Source organism: Dipteris shenzhenensis, chromosome 1, assembly GCF_047967505.1.
Source record: "Dipteris shenzhenensis isolate YYH24624 ecotype China chromosome 1, Dip_SZ_1.0, whole genome shotgun sequence".
In the NCBI taxonomy this organism is placed as follows: domain Eukaryota; kingdom Viridiplantae; phylum Streptophyta; class Polypodiopsida; order Gleicheniales; family Dipteridaceae; genus Dipteris; species Dipteris shenzhenensis.
This window is the reverse complement of record NC_141596.1, coordinates 40,750,299-40,770,688: the sequence shown is the minus strand read 5'-3', so window position 1 is coordinate 40,770,688 and position 20,390 is coordinate 40,750,299. Positions and strand designations below refer to the sequence as shown.

At 43.8% G+C, this 20,390-nt stretch overlaps 1 protein-coding gene across 2 annotated transcripts in view; it reads right to left on the bottom strand.

Moving 5' to 3' along the window:
• Positions 1 to 14,768, bottom strand: part of LOC147905834 (DNA polymerase eta-like) — a 47,368-nt gene extending 32,600 nt beyond the window's left edge. For both annotated transcript variants that reach the window (XM_087381925.1, XM_087381932.1), the window contains exons 1-6: positions 14,544 to 14,768; positions 14,241 to 14,378; positions 13,527 to 13,634; positions 13,063 to 13,155; positions 12,608 to 12,765; positions 373 to 448 (exon numbers count right to left, since the gene is read on the bottom strand). In XM_087381925.1, the coding sequence (XP_087238051.1) occupies positions 373 to 448; positions 12,608 to 12,765; positions 13,063 to 13,155; positions 13,527 to 13,634; positions 14,241 to 14,378; positions 14,544 to 14,615 (645 nt within the window). In that variant the 5' untranslated portion in view covers positions 14,616 to 14,768. The remainder of the gene's footprint in view (positions 1 to 372; positions 449 to 12,607; positions 12,766 to 13,062; positions 13,156 to 13,526; positions 13,635 to 14,240; positions 14,379 to 14,543) is intronic.
• Positions 14,769 to 20,390: the final 5,622 nt, after the last annotated feature.

Here is a 20,390-nt window from a genome sequence, read left to right as displayed (position 1 = left end):
CTGCTATGAGGGACCAAGTAGTGAAATTTCACGATTTTCACAAAATCACGACTCTCGATAATAACTTTCATTCATACATGGAGTACTGATTTTTTTATTTGCAGAGTCAGATAGTATCATTATCATTCCATAGATCCTCTATTAGCATAGATTCCAGCTCACCTGCTGCTGATTATTGCAACTAAAAATCTCCACAGTACTTTGAGAAGGATGGAAATTTTCCCAGTTGTATGTTTTATTAGGTGATTTTCTGACATTGCTTTCTAAGGTACTGAAACCATTTTAAAGGACTGAACAAAAATATATGACTAGTGAAAAGGAATGCTGCAACTTTCAATATAAATGTAACAGGATGAAGTCATATGGAATCACCACTGAGCAAGTGTACCCTAGCTTCGTTCTAACATCCATCCGTATTCGATCAGCAACAATAGCGCCTGCTAGTAGCCTGCTCTACATTACAAGTAAGCAAAAACGTAAGTGGGGCCTTCTGACAGATTCTTGCAAAATGCAGCTGCCAGAAAGAATAGTAATAATCCGCTGCATTTTCTCATCTTGCTCGAGACACACCATACTACCCACGTCCAGGATCATGGTGCTTTGAGGACAGGAACTTTGACGAGAATCGTGAAACTACAAGCTTAGAGGTACAAGGATCGAAATGCAAACAAGTAGAAATAAGTAGAACTTGAACTCTTGATCAAGGAATTCAGGATCCCCAAACCAACTTACAATTAAACATATTCACTCTTCTACCGCACACCATTTTACAGTGCTACTTGTAATCACATGCAAGCCCCTGTTATATATCTTTCAGGTGGCATAACTTTCTAGTCGTCCTTTGATCTAGCATTCCTGCTGCTGTGAAAATACCGAGCTCGGATACACATCTTAGAACAATGGTTATGTCATCTTCCCTGACAAAACAGCTCCCAAGCCCAACTAAAGAAAGCCTTGGCTCTATGCTCTACGCAATAAGCTTACCACCACACCTGAGCACCCCTACAGTTTTTTACCGTATATGCCCAATATAGTATACTACACAATGATTAAGTGACACCCACTTTCAACATGTCAAGCCACAGCTTATACTAGGCTAAATACATATCCAGCTCACTCCTTTGAATCCTCTAGCTTCAGAATGTCCATCTGATCATGAGCCATAAAATGCAGTCTCTCTCGAGCCCTTTGACATTTTGCATGCATATGAACGCATAAGTACCTAGTTAGCTGCAAGCAATGTATTTTTACTTCCTTCAACTGCTTATCTTCTCATACACGAAGAAATTTTTTAATTTACTTCCCTCTTTAGACAATCATGTCCTCATCAATCAAACACTTTGTCAGTCGAGACAAGTGATGCTTTCAAAAGTCCATGAAGTCACAGGAAAATGTGTCCCCCAAAGATGGAGCGTTTTCTACCCATTCCAAACACAACTTGAATGAGAAAATATAAGTAATATTCCACCACCAAGCACATTGCGGAAGCATAAAGCACAAGACAGCATGAGAGAGAGAAAGAGTGTGACTCAGAGTCTGAGGCAAGAAGCTCTTGTTACAGCATGGAAAATAGTGCCCAAACTCTGCGTGTGTGTGTGTGTGTGGAAATGGGACACCTACAATTGGGAGGAAAGGCCCTATAAATAGGCTCTCAAGTAGCCAACCCAGCGACAGTCAATCGACCCAGATCAGGTTGGTCAACCTGACCTAGGTCAGGTCGGCTAAGCCGACCTTGGTCATCTGACTAGCCCGATTGAGTTAGGTCAACTTGGTGGACTGGTTATATGGCCCCAAGCCCTGGGTAGACAGCCCCCAATACAGCCCCAGATACAACCTGAAACAGACCCAAATACAGAGAAAATAGTACTCCTTTCCAAGGTAGGCACACCCACATAGAAGCTCACTCATGAGATGCCCTAAATTCTAATACCCTCTCTAAAGCTCATAGTGAGCACAAAGTCCAAAGAAGAAAGCTGATGAAGATGCAACCCTGGACCCTCCAGCAACGTGAATATTGGATTCACCTCGGAGAGAGCACCTGACAACCCGAATCTTTGAAACATAATGCCACCTCGAACAGCAAACTGATATGTTGAGTTGTGATTTCGCATACCAATGTGCATGGAATTCCGAAGTTAAGAATGCTGAGCTGTATAACGCATCACACCCAAGATCCTTTGGTGAACACATCATGTCCAGGAATGCCAAAAAAATGAACTCTAAACACATCTTGTCCATAGTCTCTACTACTTATATGCAATGAACTTGTGAACACATCTAGTTCGTAGCTTTGTCTCCCAAGCCTTTGCCTGCCACACTCTTTGGTTGTATCATGTGGTGGAGACCCATTCCTTATTGCTAGAAAGCAAGAACAATCTGAGTATCCTAGGCAAGGGCTGCCCCCTAGGATCATCAAACTTGTCAAGAGTCTCGTACTTGTCTTTTGATTTGCCTTTGTCCTTCGATCTGCAATCTTTGGCCAGGTGAGCTCTCTTCCTACAAGCATAGCACCGGCTCTGTCCTTTCTTTTGCACTGTCAAAAGTGCCTCAGCACCACCCACCCGCAGCTTGTGCCTTGAGAAAGAAGAACAAATTCCTCCTCCAAGAGAAGGGAGCAGAGGTCATCAAAATCCAACTCGATATAGTGACCTAGCACCGCAAAGCTCCCATTGCCTGAAGCTAGCATGGATGACCTTGGCTTCATTAAGAACAGCTACATCAAGCTACCTGTGAAAATTCAATACTGTAGAGCTGACCTTGCAATGTAACAGCTCACATAGAGGAATCCCAAGCATAGAGAGCCTCTAACTTAGACTAGACTTCGGAGGCACTAGTCAAGTCACACTACTAGGGAATGGTCCATAGTACATACCAACGCCGAGCACCTTAGAGTCACAAACCTCCCAATCCTAAACTTCCTCAACGAAAGCTTCCTCATGGTAGGCGTCCCAAAGGATCGAATTCATTGGATGTTCAGACTTTCTCTCATACCCCTGAACGATCTCCTAGAGACCCTTAGAGAGAGATTGGGAGAGAGAGTAGGCAGCACATAGGAGGAAGGAGGAGGGAGTAGATGGGATTAGATGTCACATCAAAAGGTATACAATGAGTGGTGGATGGAGACTTATATAGTCCCTCCACATGTCCCACCTAAAATCCCTCTAAAGGGCCTCTAAATCAGCCCATTTCCCCCCTTCATTACAGCCACTCCTTCCCATAGAATTTTTCCCACAAAATTTTACATCCTGGCTGTCCAAACGGTGCAGCAAACAGCAACTACTAATCAGCCCGGAAGGAGATAGGGGTAGTCCTAGGCAATGCTTTCTGGCTGCCATGAATTTTCATCCTCAGGGAGACCTTGCCATTTGATAAGATACTCTATGTAGATCTTGTTTCTGAGCACATGGTCTCTGAAACCCACGATGCACTCCGGGGCATAGAGAATGTGACCCTCCTCATCCATGGGTGGTAGTTGAGGAAGAGCTTGGACATGCTATCCTACATGCAGCTTCAGCAAGGACACATGGAAAACATTGTGAATCTTGGAGGTACTAGGCAGCTCCAACTCATATGCCACCTCTCCAACTTTGTGGTTGATCTTGTAGGGACCGTAATACCTGTGAGCAAGCTTCGAATTGGTGTTACCTTTCAGCGAGGCATAACGGTTCTTATGGAGGCATAAATGCACATAATCCCCTTCTTCAAAAGGCAGATACCTCCTGCATTCAACCACATACTTCTTCTGCTTTGGCTTGGGCATCCTGCATATTCTTCTTAGCCAATTGCAAAAAGGCATACATTCTTTCCAAGTCACTCCTTGCTTGCTGATTTTTCACAGCTATGTCTGCCATTAAAGGCGGCACCCCAACCTTGCATCCATACATTGCTTCAAAAGGGCTCATGCCAATGGAAAGGTGTTTGGTACTGTTGTAGCAAAATTCAGCCAAAGCTAGCCACTTATCCCAGGACTTCTATGTATCATGACAAAAGTGCCTCAAGTATTCCTCCCCACATTTGTTCACCCTCTCTGACTGTCCATCTGTCTCCAGGTGGTAAGCAGTGCTAGGTGTGAGAAGAGTACCCATCACTGTGAATAACTCTTGCCAAAAGTGACCCATAAACTTTGCATCTCTGTCACTGACAATTTCCTGAGGGAAGCCATGATGCTTAAAAACATGCTCAATAAACTGCCAAGCAACCTGTGATGCTGAATACCGGGTCTTAGTGGGTATGAAATGAGCCTGTTTTGTCATTCTGTCCACCACCACATAAGTGCTATCCCATCCCTTCTCTGTAGAAGGAAACCCTGTGATGAAATCCATAGCGATATGAGTCCATTTGCCTTTTGGAATAGGGAGAGGCTGTTAGAGACCTGCGGGTAGCTGGCTGTCCACCTTATCCTGTTGGCAAGGCAAGCATTCAATGACATATTTAACCACATCTTGCCACATGCCATCCAAGATGATACTCTATCTTATTCTTTCATATGTCCTAGTGATACGATCATGTCCTGTTGTAGGAGATGAGTGCATTTCCTGCAAAACCAGCCATTTATACTTTGAATCTGGCACAAGATAAATTCTGTCCTTGTAGTACAACAGCCCATTATGAAGCTTAAATTCAGCATGCCCTTGGTTTGAAGGCTCCTGTAACTCCAGAACTATGGGAGCTGCCTTCGAATCCTGCATATACTCTTCCTGAATCCCATGAATCCAATCTTGATAGATGGTGGAAACGGAAGACAGACTGCAAGCCCACATTCTAGACAAAGCATCAGTAACCACATTTTCTTTCCCCTTCCTGTACTCAATGTCAAAATCGTAGGACTGGAATACAATCAACCACCTCTTTTGCTTCATGGACAAATTGTGCCACGTAAGGAAGTACTTGAGTGTCCTATGATCCGTCCTAACCTTAATCCTGCTACCGTATAGGTAAGTGGTGCCATTTCTCGAAAGCATGTAGTATGGCCACCATTTCCTTATCATAAACATGATAGTCCAATTCCTTGGCAATAAAGTTTCTACTCTCAAAAGCTATAACTCCATGTTGCTGTCTCAGAACAGCCCCCAGAGAGGGGCTGCCCTCTTGGCAAAATGTTTAATGAATCTCTTGTAGAAAGAAGCCAGACCCAAAAAGCCTCTGAGTTGGGTGGGATTTTGTGGTTGTGTCCAGTCCCTTATGCATTTTACCTTGGCTGGATCCACCCGAATTCCATCCTTGCTCACAATGTGGCCAAGATATTCAACCTCTTCCGCCATGAAAGTGCATTTGCTCGCTTTAGCATAAAGCTGATGCAATCTCAAGATTTCCAAGACTTGTTTGACATGTCTGATACGTTCCTGCTTGTCCTTGCTGTAAATGAGGATGTCATTAAAAAAAAAACCAGCACATATTTGTAAAGAATATCTTATTCATGAGTGCCTGGAAAGTAGCAGGTGCATTGATCAATCCAAAAGGCATAATTTTTAACTCATATAAACCTCTTTCTATGTAAAAGGTTGTCTTGTGCTCATCTCCTTCTCTCATTCTGATTTGATGATAGCCTGACCTCAAATCAATCTTAGTGAAAAATCAAGCACCCTTGAGTTCATCCAACAGGTCAATGCACATGCAGTATGAACCGTCTTTCTTCTTCACCATGAGCACTGGGGATGCAAAAGGAGAAGTGCTATGAGAGAGAAAGTTCTTCTCAAGCAATTCTCGCACCTGTGCAGCCACTTCTTCTCGCTCTACCTTCGAGTGACGCTACGGAGCCTTATTAATTGGCTTGCTACCAGGCTCAAGCACTATGGCATGATCAACATCTCTTCGTGGAGGCAACTGTGAAGGCATATCAGCAAACACATCTGCGAATTATGCGAGCAACTTCTGCATATCACAATCCTCAACATGGGAAGTGCTACCCTCCTGAGAAACTGACACATTCGGTGCATAGATGGCACACTCCCTCTTGAGCTCTCTGGCAAGCTGTTTCCCTGAAATGACCTGCAATTTAGGGGTTGCAATACCATGCAATGTTATAGATCTTCCCCTGTGAACAAAGCTGAGTGACAAGACATTTAAGTCCATGCTGATTTTGCCCAAGGATTTCAGCCAATCACAGCCCAGGACAGCATCGATTGGGCCCATATCCAATGCCGAGAGATCCCCAGCAAATCATAATCCTCAAAGAGCTTGATCCTTGTATCTTGGCAACAAAATTTACTGACCAAATGCTGTCCATTTGCCACCTCTACTCTCAGCCCATGATCAATCTCAGTCGCAATCAGTCCCACCTTCTATGAGGTCTTAGAATTAATGAAACTATGAGTGCTACCGCTGTCCACAAGCATTGAACAGTCATGCCATTAATTTGCCCTTTCAATCTGATAGTTTCAGCACTTTTAGCACCCATCAAGGCATGAAAAGAGATAACAATTTTGCGCATCCCAATAGATCTCCTTTTCGTCCATAGGAGCATTTCCATTTGCATCCTCTCGCGCAAGAAAAGACATAGCAACCTGATGCTCCATAAGAAAAGACATAGGTCTACGACCTTGCATGCCACAAGTGGGCTGAATGTCCAGTGATGACATATCATGAATATCATGACCAGCTGCACTCGGATCAAAAGGGAAATCAATCCTCTTCATGGCTCCATTGTCAGGAGCCTCATCCGCATCATGTGATCTTGTTGTCTCATAATGAGAGGCATCGAATGAATCTGTGGCATCAACCAAATCCTCATCATCAGAGATTTCAACGATCATACTGAGCTTGGCTGAACCAGTATTCCGCATCTTGCAAACATCCCAATGCTGAGGGGTCCATTTCTCCCCACACTTAAAGCATAAGTTTGCCTTTTTTCTACTGTCCATTATGGCCCTGGTATACTGCTTAATTTCTGATTTTTCATTTCCAGCAGTAGGCTTAGTTCCTGGCTTGGCATCTGATGGCCTGTATGGCCTGGCATAGGGCATTTTACTACCTGAAACAGTAGGAAACCTTGGAAAGGGTGCTACTGCAAATTTTTTATCATGCCAATCACCCATCGTAGGCTTCTTCTCAGCCTCATATGCAGCACCATGTATGCTGCCTGTTCCACTCTTATACTTGCTGGAATATTTCAGCTCAAATACCTCTGCCAGCTGGGCTGCCTCAATAGTTACATCCTACACAAGCAGGGAAAGCCTCCAAAAGCGCTGCAAATACTCTTGGACCATACCGGCAAGGCATAGAATTCAGCCAAGTATTGATCCAAGACGAGTGGGGATACGAATGTATTGACCATCAATTCTTTGAAACCCCTCCAAGTGGTTGGTCTCTGAGGTTAATCCCTCATGTATCGCCACCATGTGTGGGCATAGTCTCACATATGCATACCTGCACCTCATCAAACTTGGGGTAGAAGCAGAAATAGTCTTCCAGCTTCGTGAGCCACTCCTCTCATTGGGAGTGCGAGTGTCCCCTTTAAACTTATGCACCGAGAGCTTATCCTTCACATCCTTGGCTGCATACTGCTTATTGTACCCACCAGAATGTCGGGCATCCTTACGCTTAAGGCTCACATACTCAGGAAAGGGCATCTCATCTTGCACTTCCTCAGGCAAGGCTCTATAAGGGCATCTCATCCCACAATTCCTCAGGCAAGGCTCTGTAAGAGCGTAAGGCATCTGAGAGCATATCGTCTATGGTCACTTACAGCCCATTTACAGCATTCTGCTGCGTAGTAACATCACCAGCCTGATGCACGGGCTGTGTCTGACTAAAGGTGTTCATTGACGAAGCCATAGAAACATGCAGCCCTAGCAGGGTTTGCCTTTCAAAGGCACCCCTCTGAAAAGATGGTGCAGTAAAAGCCTGAGAAGAGGACTGACCTCTTTCCCAACTACCCTGTAACCCAAAACCAGATCCAAGCATGCTCACGGGTGCAGTACTGAATGAATGCATACCCAAAGGTCGGCCCAGTATAGATGGCCCAGCCTGCGTAGAAGTAGGAAACTGTGAGCCAAAAGGTGGCCTGGTATCTATCAAGAAAGTGATCTGCGACACTAAAAAAGCATCACCCAAATCAGTGTAATCCCCATGCTGGGGTACATGCTCATAAGCACAACGTGCATCAGCCATAAACCCTCTACATGGGCCCGAGAACTCATCATGGCTATCTGACTGATCCCCATGCTGGGATGCGGGTTGCTTACCCTTATCCTGCATAGCAGTGGCAGATGTGATCTGCTGACCAATCTGTTGTCCCATCTGGGCAAGATCGGTATCCTACATAGCCATGGCTGTGGTAAGCTGCTTGTTGAACTCTTGTCCCATCTGGCGAAAAGCACCCTGGAGCATAGAGGAAAAGGCATCCAAAAAACGTGTCTACGCTACCTATGCTTCCCGGGATGCAAGAGAAAGAGGCTAAGTGGAAGAAAGCTCTGTACCACCATTTGGATGCAACCACTGTGGCAAGCACTTGCTCATACTGAGCAGACTCATCACTGTCATGCAATATATCACGAGGGGCACACTTTGGTGCCATGGTGACTAGCCCTGGAGAGAGGAGCTCGAATGTAGGCAAAGAGAAATGGACAGCAATTCCCTACTGTAATGAGCACCTTAGATAGTGTGTGGAACCACGAAAAGGTCAATGGAGAGGCTCTAGAGAAAGGTCGTCGAAGAAGCTTCAAAGCCTGAATGAGCCAAAATAGGATTGTGGAAAGCTCCTAAAAGAGGTTGGAAATTTTTTAGATTTTGCCTCTTTTTTTTTCCTTTTTTCTTTCTTTGTGTTGGGGGGGGGGGGTGTTCCTAAGTCACCTAGGACAGTTAGTACAGAACTAACCTAAGACTATTTGGATTGTTAGGGCTCTGACTTAGGCTAACCTAACCCTATTGTTAAACCTAGTAAGCACTAACCTAACCTAGAACCAAACTAGCTAAACCTAAATGACTAAACCTAACCCAACCTACTAACTCTGGTTGGCCTACCCTAGCAAAGCTAAGGTTTGCGGGATGGAGGACGGGCAACAACGGCATTGCAGGCAGCGATGGACATCTACGACGTAAGCCACAAAAGGCGACGGGTTCACCATGACGCCACTTAGGTCTGTTGGGCGTCGGTTACAGGCATGCTCAGCCAAGGTCACAAAAAGCCACGAACAGGCCACGGCATAGCTCCACGGAGCTGTGGTGTGAAAGGAGGGCTTATGTTGCTTATGCTGCCTGCGCGAAGGTCGCCTATCTGGCACAAAACGGAGTTGCCTAAGCTTCGTGGCCAAACATTTGCAACACATTTTGGGTATTCCTACACGTGAAGCTTTTGTTGCCCAATTCCTTCGTCAACGCACGGTCCATCTCATCTTTCGTCCGATGCACGCGCAGAGGTTCAACTCTACGCTCCATCTCATCTTTGCCCTCCACCCGTGTGATCAATTTCGAGATTCACACTTGCGCTTGCTACACAAATCGCTGGGCCTATAGAGTTGTCTGTAGTATTATGTTGCATCCTGAGTTTGCAGGCTCTTGCTCTGCTGTAGATAGCTTTTTTCCTGCATGCAAGTCTAGCCCTGGCTTAGTGTGGTAGCTATTGGGATTCGGAGGTAAGGCTGAAAGGGCAGAAGCAAAAGTGCCAGAGAGCGAAGCTCTGATACCAATGCAATGAAAGGGGGAAGGGCAGATTAGAGAAAGGAGTAGAATTGGTGATAAAGGGGAAGAAGGAGAGGAAAGGGTAGAGGGAGAGGAAGAGAGAGAGAGGAAGAGTGAGGGGAAGAGAGAGATGGAGAGAGATTGGGAGAGAGAGTAGGCAGCACGTAGGAGGAAGGAGGAGGGAGTAGATGGGATTAGATGTCACATCAAAAGGTATACAATGAGTGGTGGATGGAACTTATATATAGTCCCTCCACATGTTCCACCTAAAATCCCTCTAAAGGGCCTCTAAATTAGCCCATTTCTCCCCTTCATTACAAACAGTCCTACTAAAAGGGAGAGTGGCTGGGAAAGAAGAAGAGGCAGAGAACTGGGGAAAGAAAGAGGAGGCAGCTGGAAAAGAGGAAGAGGAGTCAAGGAAAGGAGGAAAGGCTTCTCCTTTTGCTGTCTACTCCTTACTTCAGCCTCTCTCAAGCATGCCTTCAGCCCCAAGCTTCCTTGATCTCCTCTGATAGCTCCTGCGGTCCCAAACAGTCGACCTCTTCCTGCAGCTAACTCTGTCAGCCCCAACTAGATCTTACATGATCTTGTTCAAGACACAGGTGATGGTTTCATCCATGTGTGATGCAAAAAGGGTGGGCGGGATATGCACCGAACAATATCCCCGTTGACTGTCCACCACTCTCTGCCAAGTGCTCCAGCAGTCCCTCTCTTACCTTTGAACAGCAGCACACTCACCAGATTTAATGCTTGCTCCAAACTCACTTAAAACAGCAGCAAACTACCTTGATTTGGACACTTGCTGCCACAGTCGCTCCACTAGGTCCCAGCTCCAAAAACACAGCTGCTCTAATCCCATGTCAAACATTGCACATGCAGAAGCATAAAACATGAGATAGCGAGAGAGAGAGAGAGAGAGAGAGAGAGCGACTCAGATCTGAGGCACGAAGCTCTTATTACAGCATAAAAAACTCTACCCAAACTGTGTGCGCGCATGTGAAGGTAGTATGGGAGGAAAGGCCCTATAAATAGGCTGCCAAATAGCCGACCCAGGGGCTTCAGTCTTCCTCCATGCTCAGGTTTTCACTATACTTTCTGTGGACCAGATGATCGAGACAGGTCAAATCTTCTTCCAAGCTCGTTTCTAGACAAGGATCTAAGTTCTTGGTACGTTGCAACCTCTTTTGTGACACATCTAGTGAGTCACCATTTATGCGAGTTGCTTTCACATGGCTGGAGTGGGGGGGTTTCCATTTTCCGAGCAGAAACCCCCGAGCAACGAGTGGAGAAAAGGTGGGAAGGGTCAAAATACATAGTCTCAAGTCATTTTTAGGGAGCACAAAATTCCAAATTCTTTCAAAGAATATTAAGTACATATGAAATATTGATCAATAGAGATAGATATAAATATAGCTTTATATAATTTTCATATATAATATCCAAATGGTGACTTATTTTATGACTTTCAAATTCCTTTTTTTTCTTTCACCATTGAATAGATCATGAAATTTTGAGCAAATCTCCTCTTTTTAGTTCCTCAGGCTAAGCTGAGAAAAAGATATAACACCTTTTTAATAGACCCTCCCAATGGATTCTACCAGATGAAAATGGTTTGAAGAGCTTACCCCAACCCTATTCCTTTGACGTAATACCCTTGGAGGGCCTACAAAGAAGGGATCATAACTTTTGCGCCTTAGATCGGATTGAGGAGCTGTTAAAAGGAAAAATGTTCAAAAAATTTTTATCTATGCAATGGTGGGATTTAAAGTATAATTTTGAGAGGTATATAAGAGAAAATTTGGGAATTTCAAGATGTATATGAGAGATATAACTTCTCAATAATTCATATTATTGTAGGAAGGAGTTCAGTAGGACCACATTTCCTTACAAGTACTTAGGTTTGGAGAATTAGGAATATTTTGAAAATCCCTCTCTTGCCTTACCATATTTGATAATATCGTAGAGGTAAATTTATGATCGATTATAATGGCTTCAGGTATGAGGGTTTTCAATCTCTCTTTCCTACTCATCTAAGGAATATGGTATACATTGTTACATGAGAACATCTCAATATTTCAAATATGGAATTGCTAAAGCTAAGGGAAACTCTTCTAAATCTATTGAATTATCATAATACTCAAAAGAGAGTATGGTAGGGAGGGATTTATAAGAGTTTCTAAAGTGTTCACTATTTGTTTCATAATATATTAATGATGATTGAGGAATTAAGAAAGAATTGTATATTCCTTTGAGAAATGTACTAGCATGGATGGTGTCAAAAACTATCACTCGGACTTTTATGCTCGTAGGTTTTTGCTCACATCCGCTGGAGTGGTTGCTGGCCAAGAAGTAATTGCTCCCAATTTTGATTTCAGTGCTAAGGCATTGTGTGAAAATTTGATAGTTCCCATTTCTTTGGATTTCTGGCACTGTTTGATTGCTCCTACATGTGGTTCTGGTTATGATGCTTACCTCCACAATAATGCATCCATGTGATAGGCATTCCGGCTGTTAATTCTCAATTACCTCTGTTTACTTTTTTAGTTGTTGCACTCAGTTGGTTTGATAGGTTAGTTTTAGACATCACATCTTGTGTCGACCAAGTTCAGTATGACACCCTATCCTTTTAGGTTGGGACACTCAGTTGATCTAATAAGTTAGTTTGAACACACGTGTCCAGGAGGCTGAGTATGACTCCCTGCATTTCAGGTTGAGGATTGCTCCTTCATGTACTTCATTGTAGACTGTGCTTGTTTTCCCTTCTCAACAGGAATTCGTTGTTAGCAAAAAAACCCTTCCAGCAGGGTAATAAATTTTTTCCTATAGCCCCAGTTACATTCTTCATTTCAAAGGTAGTATCTATTCCTTTTCAAGCACAATAACAAAACAGGCACTGTATGACTAGCATCTTTCGAACATGGAATCTGCGATGAAAGGTTGTACGTTCAACCAGAAATGTATCCTTACACGATAACAAAAGAGCAATCACCTTCTCTCGGCTGTATCCCAGATTTTGAGTGGCCCATTTTCAATGTACATGCAACCCTTCTCCTCAATGCCTTCTGAATCTTCACTCATTCTTTTAGTACTGACTAGCCGTTGTAACTCATTGTCCCAATCATAGCCTTCTTCAGCCATTGCTTCAACCTGATAAGACCATTCACAGCTAATAAATGCATAAATCAAAGGCAGCAACGAGATATTCATACAATATCAAAACGATCCCTTTGACAAACACATCTTACACCCAAAGAACGTTGGTGCAACTATCTAACTTAAGCATGACAGCTATTAGCTAAAAGAAGATAAAACTAAACCTCCCTTGCAGACTTCAAGTCCTCTAGGTAAACAACCATCTAACTCATCTACTAGTCAGCCTTTAGATAAGAAGACAATAATAAATAATTGAACCAGGAAATAAAGACCTTGACAAAGAATAACAACCTGCCGAGTAATGTCTAAGTAAGCTTCATCAATGCTTGCTCTTTCACAAATATCAGCATGTTGACAAAATATCTCAAAGACGCACCTTGAAGCCTGCAGCATTAATAAAATGCATATCAGACTCCTAGGGGGGGCACGACAGCAAAAAAAATGAAAGAAACTACAATTGGTCAATCAAAATTATATTGGACCCCTTTAAATCAAATCCCTGGTTGGGCCAAAGCACAAAGCCACAAAAACGAGCCAGACAGAAGTTAATCAAATTGAATGCACAAAGGATGCCAACTGAAGCAACTCCACCAAAATGGTGAGTGCAGTACATTTAGTCATTGTATCAACTTGACAACTTACATAGACATAAAAATGAAAACTAAAACTGCAAGGAAAGGAGAGATGGAAAAGTAAATCAATGTTTTTCTCCACAAATCTGCATGAAAAGCTATATGGCCTTTCCATGGATGCACCTGTCGATATCGCTCCAATGATACCTTCGCACTGCCACGACTAGCAGCTGAAGCGATCCCTTCATCATTTCCAATAGTCTCAACATGCACCAGATGCAAATCTGGACACTGAAATGGGAAATAATAACAATTAAATCTACAATCTTTAGTAAATAAATGAAATGACACTCTACAAACACCAAAACTAAGAAGACACCATTCTTTTAAGGCGTAAAGAAAAGGGTAAAACATCGTAGTCGTAAGAGGTGTGCCGTAAGAGGCATGCAAGGTACAAGACTCTTAAACTTTAGAGGGATTAGTTATGATTTTATTTATAATTTTTCGAAGGAGAGGTTGGGGGGGGGGGGGGGGAGGGCGGAGGGGGGGTGACTTCAAAACTATCTAGAAATGTATATCTACTCATAGGAGACATAACCATCATTGATCAGCCTGCATTAAAGAAATTTAAATTGAGACCAGAGAAGTTTAACACTCAGTACATATCACAAGTCGAAATACAATCGAAGTCAAATTATAAGTTTAACACTCCCTCTCGGAGTGCTGATCGTGTGCTGAGACAGTTCTTCTTCTTTTCATGTTTTGACTCAACCTGTCCTTGAATATTATTTTGTTTATGCAGCTTACAGTGTAGGCTCGCGGGTCCAGACTATAGAAAGACTTCAATTGTAGCTGCATACAAGTGAACACGACTGTTATGCAGGCCTCCCTTCGTACCTTGCGAAGAGCTTCAGAAACTCGGTCGTGGCGGACCACGCCTGCAGCACGAGCGGCGTAATTGACAGCTATAAGACCCTCCCACTGCTGTACGGCGAGGGGCTTTTCCCGTGGAATCCCCAGTCTCACCTGCTCAACCTGCTCCCAAAAAACATTCGCGGGCCGAGGCATCAATAGCGCGAGTTACTTTGGCAAAACACATTATCGCCCATTATCCAATGCCCAATACAGATCATTTCCCGCCGATGCCAATCACTCTCCAAACAGAGATTGACGAGTAATGAGAGAAATTTCTCACGGTACCGCTGCGTAGAAGCAGTCGAGATCGACGTGCAGGATGACCGAGGAAGATAGAACGCCTGTGGCTCTCTCCATGGCCAGAATTACAAACAAGTTTCTTGTTCATTCGAATGCCAAACTGCGTGATGCTTTTCCCTCCATCGGAAAAATGAAGTTGGAAAGATTGTCACGTGTCATGCCATGCAGTGTCACGTGCTCACATGATGTCTCACGAGTCCATCGAAACATGATGTGCCCGAGTCTGATGTCGGGGGAAGCCGCGCTCGCGAGAGAGAAATTCCAAATTTGATTGGATGAACACTTTTTAGTAGAGCGCTCCTCTCCTTGACAGGCAATGCTAAACAAAAAGGGACGGGGAAGGAGAAACTAGGAGTGATCTCTCCTTGGTGGCTTGGGACGTTTTCGTAGCACGAAGGTAGGAACAAACGTCGTAGATGGGATGAGGTGTCCGAGGAAGGTTGTGCGGGGTCATCAATGAGGCGTGTCAACTCGCTTGATGGTGAAAGGGAGATGATGTGTGAGATGTCGAATCCGGCAAACAGAATCCCCAAAAGGTAGATTCGCAGTCACAATGGCCAAGAAACTTCGAGGGGGCGAGTCTCCTCCCTTACCGAAGAGGACGAATGGGGACTATTGCGAGTTGATGTGCTACGGAGGGAGATAGAAGTTGCCAAACAATGGGAGGAGACATGACTATTCCATGCGAGGTGCAGTTCGAGGCAATTAAGCCGGAATTGGAAAGATTGGCTAAGGAAGGAGTCTATCCCTTTTTCACGGGTCGTGTTCTATCAATGGAGGAGCTTGATCAATTTCAGGCCTTCAAATGTGAGTTGCCTTAGAAGGGGTATGCTGCTCAATTCCTGTGTAGAGGTTACTTCCTATGTGGATGTGTTTCTGAAGCTAATGATGATTTGGTGTGTCATTCATTTGTTTTTGAAGGCACTTCTATCTTGGTCATTTGTTAGCACTACCTCTCCTAGAGACAGTGCTTAAGGATTGGGTTGGGGCAAAGTTTTGTGATTATTCCTATTTTTTGGGGGAATTTTTGAAATTCAAAAACTCTATTTTGGGTGAGTGAGTTTCATATTTTGGGTTGGCTTTATAGCTTTTTTGGCTTAGAACTCTATTTTGGGTGAATGAGTTTCATAATTGGCTTTATAGCTTTTTCGGTTGGCTTTATAGTTTTTTTGGCTTACCATGCCTATTAAAAAGAAGGTTCACCACTCCATCAAAGTGTAAATTGGAGATGGTGTTCGAAGTGGGAGTTGTGCATCCTATTGAGATTGGAGATCGGGTGTTGAGATTGGAGTTTGGGAGCTTTAGCTGTGCAAGAGTGTGCAAGAGACAACAAATCCACTACGATCCTGTCTTATTTGTTGAGGAATTCTCCATTCTTTTACCTTCTCCTCCTCTTCCAACCCACTAATATCTTTAGAGAAAGGAAATGGGCCAAGTTACGAACTTCGAAACTTGAGATTTCAACTCACCAATTGTGGATTCATCCTGTCGATGCGCATGCTAAGAATATTTCTCAGTACTGTTGCTTCCCCCTATGGAGTCATCGTCAAAGAAGCTGCTCCTTGGCCCTGCAAAGTCGTCATCACCAAAGCCTGGACCTTCAAACTTGGCTTCATGTGCTTTGTTACTTTCTTCAATCCCAGTTTCAGTTTTCGAAGCTGATTTCATGAGCATCACCTTCTGATTGTATTGGATTAACCCTCCCTGGCAGTAAGAGCATGGCCAAGACGCGCCATAGAGTGAGCCAACTCTACTGCCATAATGAAACCATTGCCAAATTTGCGAAACAGAGCTTGCAATGGCTCTTCGCTATATGGAGGATTCTTGGCCTCCTCGGGTGCTGCAAGCACATTTACGAATTCTTCAAACTCTATCAAGCCATTTTTGTTGGTATCTGCTTTAAGCGTCAATGCCACCAGTTGTTGTGTGTGTGGCTGCAATCCCAACAATCGGAACAGAGATCCCAGCTCCAATTCAGTAATGTTCCTTTTAGTTCGTTCGGTTTCATAGGAGCTACTGCATTCAGAGCCCTCTCTGTATCAGCAGTCGACATTGACGCTGGTAAATCGTTGGTGGACGAGGTCTTGGCTCTAACAGCGCAAGAACCCGAAAATGCCCTCTCGCTTCCAACATGTTGCCGAATGGTTCCTTCATGTGCTAAGTTTCAACCCGTTTCTGTCTTGGGCACTTCACTCTGAGCTATGGCGGATTTTCACCTTTTTGCTTCTTCTGCCTCGCCATCGCTGGACTCTTGAGAGCTCTTCGCTTCTTCTCCCTCCTCCTCCCCATGATGCTCCCCTCCAACCCCTTCCACTTCATCTTATCCCAATCCTTCGTTTCTCCCTCCTAGGAAGAAATCCTCACGCGTATCCCTGGTTGGGACGATGCCACATTGAACGATAGCCTCACGCCCTCCCAGCCTCTCAAAACCTCCTCTTCCCCGCAGCAGCAGCCGCGACTGTCCAACCTTTGCTGCCACAGCGACTCCCCAAAGCAGTCTTCTCCAGGTGCGCTTCTCCGGAGACCGAAGGGGAAAAAGAGGCGGATAGTTACAATGCAGCCTTTGAGAGCGATTGTTCTCATTCTCCTAGCAGTCCTGGGGATGGAGTTTGCCCTTTGGAGGGCTTCGTGATCTTTTCAATGCTCAATTTCGCACATAGTCGCAAATGGGAATCGAAAACTTGCTGGAAAGCCAACTTGGGCCTTTAAAGCCCTTTGGAGGGCTTCGTGATCTTTTCAGTGCTCAATTTCGCACATAGTCGCAAATGGGAATCGAAAACTTGCTTGGATTGATCATCTGATTTTTGCTTGTGCAAGCTTTGAATTTCATCATCTGATTTTGCCTTGCACAGCAACAGTTTTTCGTGCCACAGCGTATGATGAGATTAATCTACGAGGTTTTTGGCAACACGCTTGCTGTGACGTTGTCCATGTTCTATCGCAACAACAGCTTTAATGTGCTCCAATTGTTGTTCAACCCTTCAGTTGCGGCATTTTTCTTGACAATCTCTGTGTATCCGTCCTATAAAGGCACTGCTCCCCAGCAACAAAGCCACACTCACCTTGGAATTTGGAAATTGAATCCGATTCAGTTTGAACTTTTGTGAGACCTTTCATATTGTGTAAGCCAATGCCTCTTTAAAGGCCCGCATCCGATACCAATAGCCACTATTGAAGTTTATAGTTTTTATCATACCACTCTGAAACAAACGTCGTGTCCTTGTCTGAGCCCTCTGGGTTTCGAAATTACCGAGTTCGGATTCGATTCCGGCTGCACATTTATTCTGCAAACAACGTAATTGTGTTGGCCCGCTCGTTTTATTAAAGTTGATAACGTTGTTGGTTGGAACGCAGCTTCAATTGCTTCTCTGAGATTTTGAGCTTCCACATCCGAGGTCTGAAATTCTTTTGCTTCCTGCACAACATAGATTTTGATCTAGAGATTACTTCCACAGCAGAGAAGTTTAAAGCTAGAGATTGATGTGGAAGCTTCAATTGCTCTTCTCATTCTTGCTTCCACAATAGATGTTTTGCTGTAGAAGCATGGATTGCTTTATCTGATTTTTGCTTCCACCACAGAGGTTTTAGTCTAAATATTGCTGTGGAAGCTTGAATTGCTCATCTGATTTTTGCTTCCACGACGGAAGATTGCTTTGGAAGCTCGGTTGCCCAGTGAATAATTCTGATCCTTCATGGCCTCCTTTCCTTGTTCAAAATCCCTCCCACGCCCACAATAACTCTTAGAGTCCTAATCCCGTTGGCAACTCTCAAATTCTATCAGTAACTTCAAGTCCTAATCCTGACACTTAGCTCAGGCAATCAGATGTTCTGTGTCCAAGCCAATTAGAGGGGAATTGCCATGTCTTCCAAGTCTCCCGGGTCAACGCATGTTTGACTGTGGGGATAGCGTTATCTGTGATGAGCGGTCCCTCTTGTCTCTTACTCTCAAGAGATTCTCTTCATGCCTTTCAATTATCTCGGTGTTAATTCTGCGTTTGAAGTATGCCTAACAATGAATGGTTTGCTGTACGATGGATTCGTGAATAATGAACTACATTTTGTTGGGAATTTTCTAATGAAACATGGGTGGAGATTACTTTGAGGAGGCATAGGTAGTTTGTTAGCACATTAGAAGGAGGTCCATAAATGCTAACCTCGAATGCGCGTGTGCCTATATTTTTTTATTCTCTATCTTTCTTTACTCAAACCTCTTTAGATAACACATGCCAAGGTGCTTGCATCTACCATCTCCTTTGGGGTATCCCTACAAGGGTTTGCTCAAATCGCACATGGGATTTGTAGGTGTTGGCCAATGAATGTGTCTGTTTTCTTCGTAGTAGTTCACACCTTTTAAATCATCCATTAAAGAATGCATGTTAGTTCCATTTGCCTTGGGGTATCCTCGAAAGGGTTTACTCAAATGGCACATGGGATTCATGTATAAGGGACTATGTGCGGTGGTTAAATATATACTTTTTAGGTACTGGTAGAATTTGTGGCACATGTCGCTCAAAAGTGATGATGTGCTTGGTTTTCTTCCAATGGTTTTTTGAAGCTTTGTTTACGTGCTAATGTGTCCTTTAATAACATGTAAGAATATACATGTACCTTCCATCTGCTTTGGGGTATTCCTGCAAAGGTTTGCTCAAATGGCACATGGGATTTGCATGTATTGGTCAATATGTTCTCTTCCTGGTAGTTCTTTTCTTCCGTATGGTTCATTAAAGAGTACATCTCAGTTCCATCTGCTTTGGGGTATTCCCGAAAGGGTTTTCTCAAATGGCACATGGAATTCATGCGTTAGTAATTTGAGCAGGCTTCAGGTATGACCTCGAATGCTTGTGTGCTTGTATTTTTTTGTTTTCTATCTTTCTTTGCTGAAATCTCTTTACATAACACATGCCAAGGTGCCTGCGTCCACCATCTGCTTTGGGGTATCCCTGTAAGGGTTTGCTCAAATGGCACATGGGGTTCACAGGTGCTGGCCAATGAATGTACATGTTCTCTTCCTTGTGATTCCTTTCTTTTAGATGGGTCATTAAAGAATATGGGTTACTTCCATCTGCTTTGGGGTATTGTCGGAAGGGTTTGCTCAAATGGCACATGGGCTTCATGTGTTATGATATATGTCTAAAACTACGTTTTTGTGCTGAGGTCTCCTTGAATAACTTGTAACAAGCCTGCTAGATCTTCCATCTGCTTTGGGGTATCCCTGCAGGGGTTTGCTCAAATGGCACATGGAATTTGTAGGTGTTGGTCAATATATGTGTCTATTATGTTCATAGCAGTTCCCGTCTTTTAAATCATCCATTAAAGAATGCATGTTAGTTCCATCTGCCTTGGGGTATCCCCGGAAGGGTTTGCTCAAATGGCACATGGGATTCATGTATAATGGAATATGTGTAGCGGTTAAATATACCTAAAGAATATGGGTTACTTCCATCTGCTTTGCGGTATTCCTGGAAGGGTTTGCTCAAATGGCACATAGGGTTCATGTGTTATGGTATATCTCTAAAACTACGTTTTTGTACTGAGGCCTCCTTGAATAACTTGTAACAAGCCTGCTACATCTTCCATCTACTTTGGGGTATCCCTACAGGGTTTTCTCAAATGGCACATGGGATTTGTAGTTGTTGGTCAATGAATGTGTCTATTATGTTTGTAGTAGTTCTCGCCTTTTAAATTGTCCATTAAAGAATGCATGTTAGTTCCATTTGCCTTGGGGTATCGCCAGAAGGGTTTGCTCAAATGGCACATGGGATTCATGTATAATGGAATATGCACGGCGGTTAAATATACTTTTTAAGTACTGGTAGAATTTGTGGCACATGG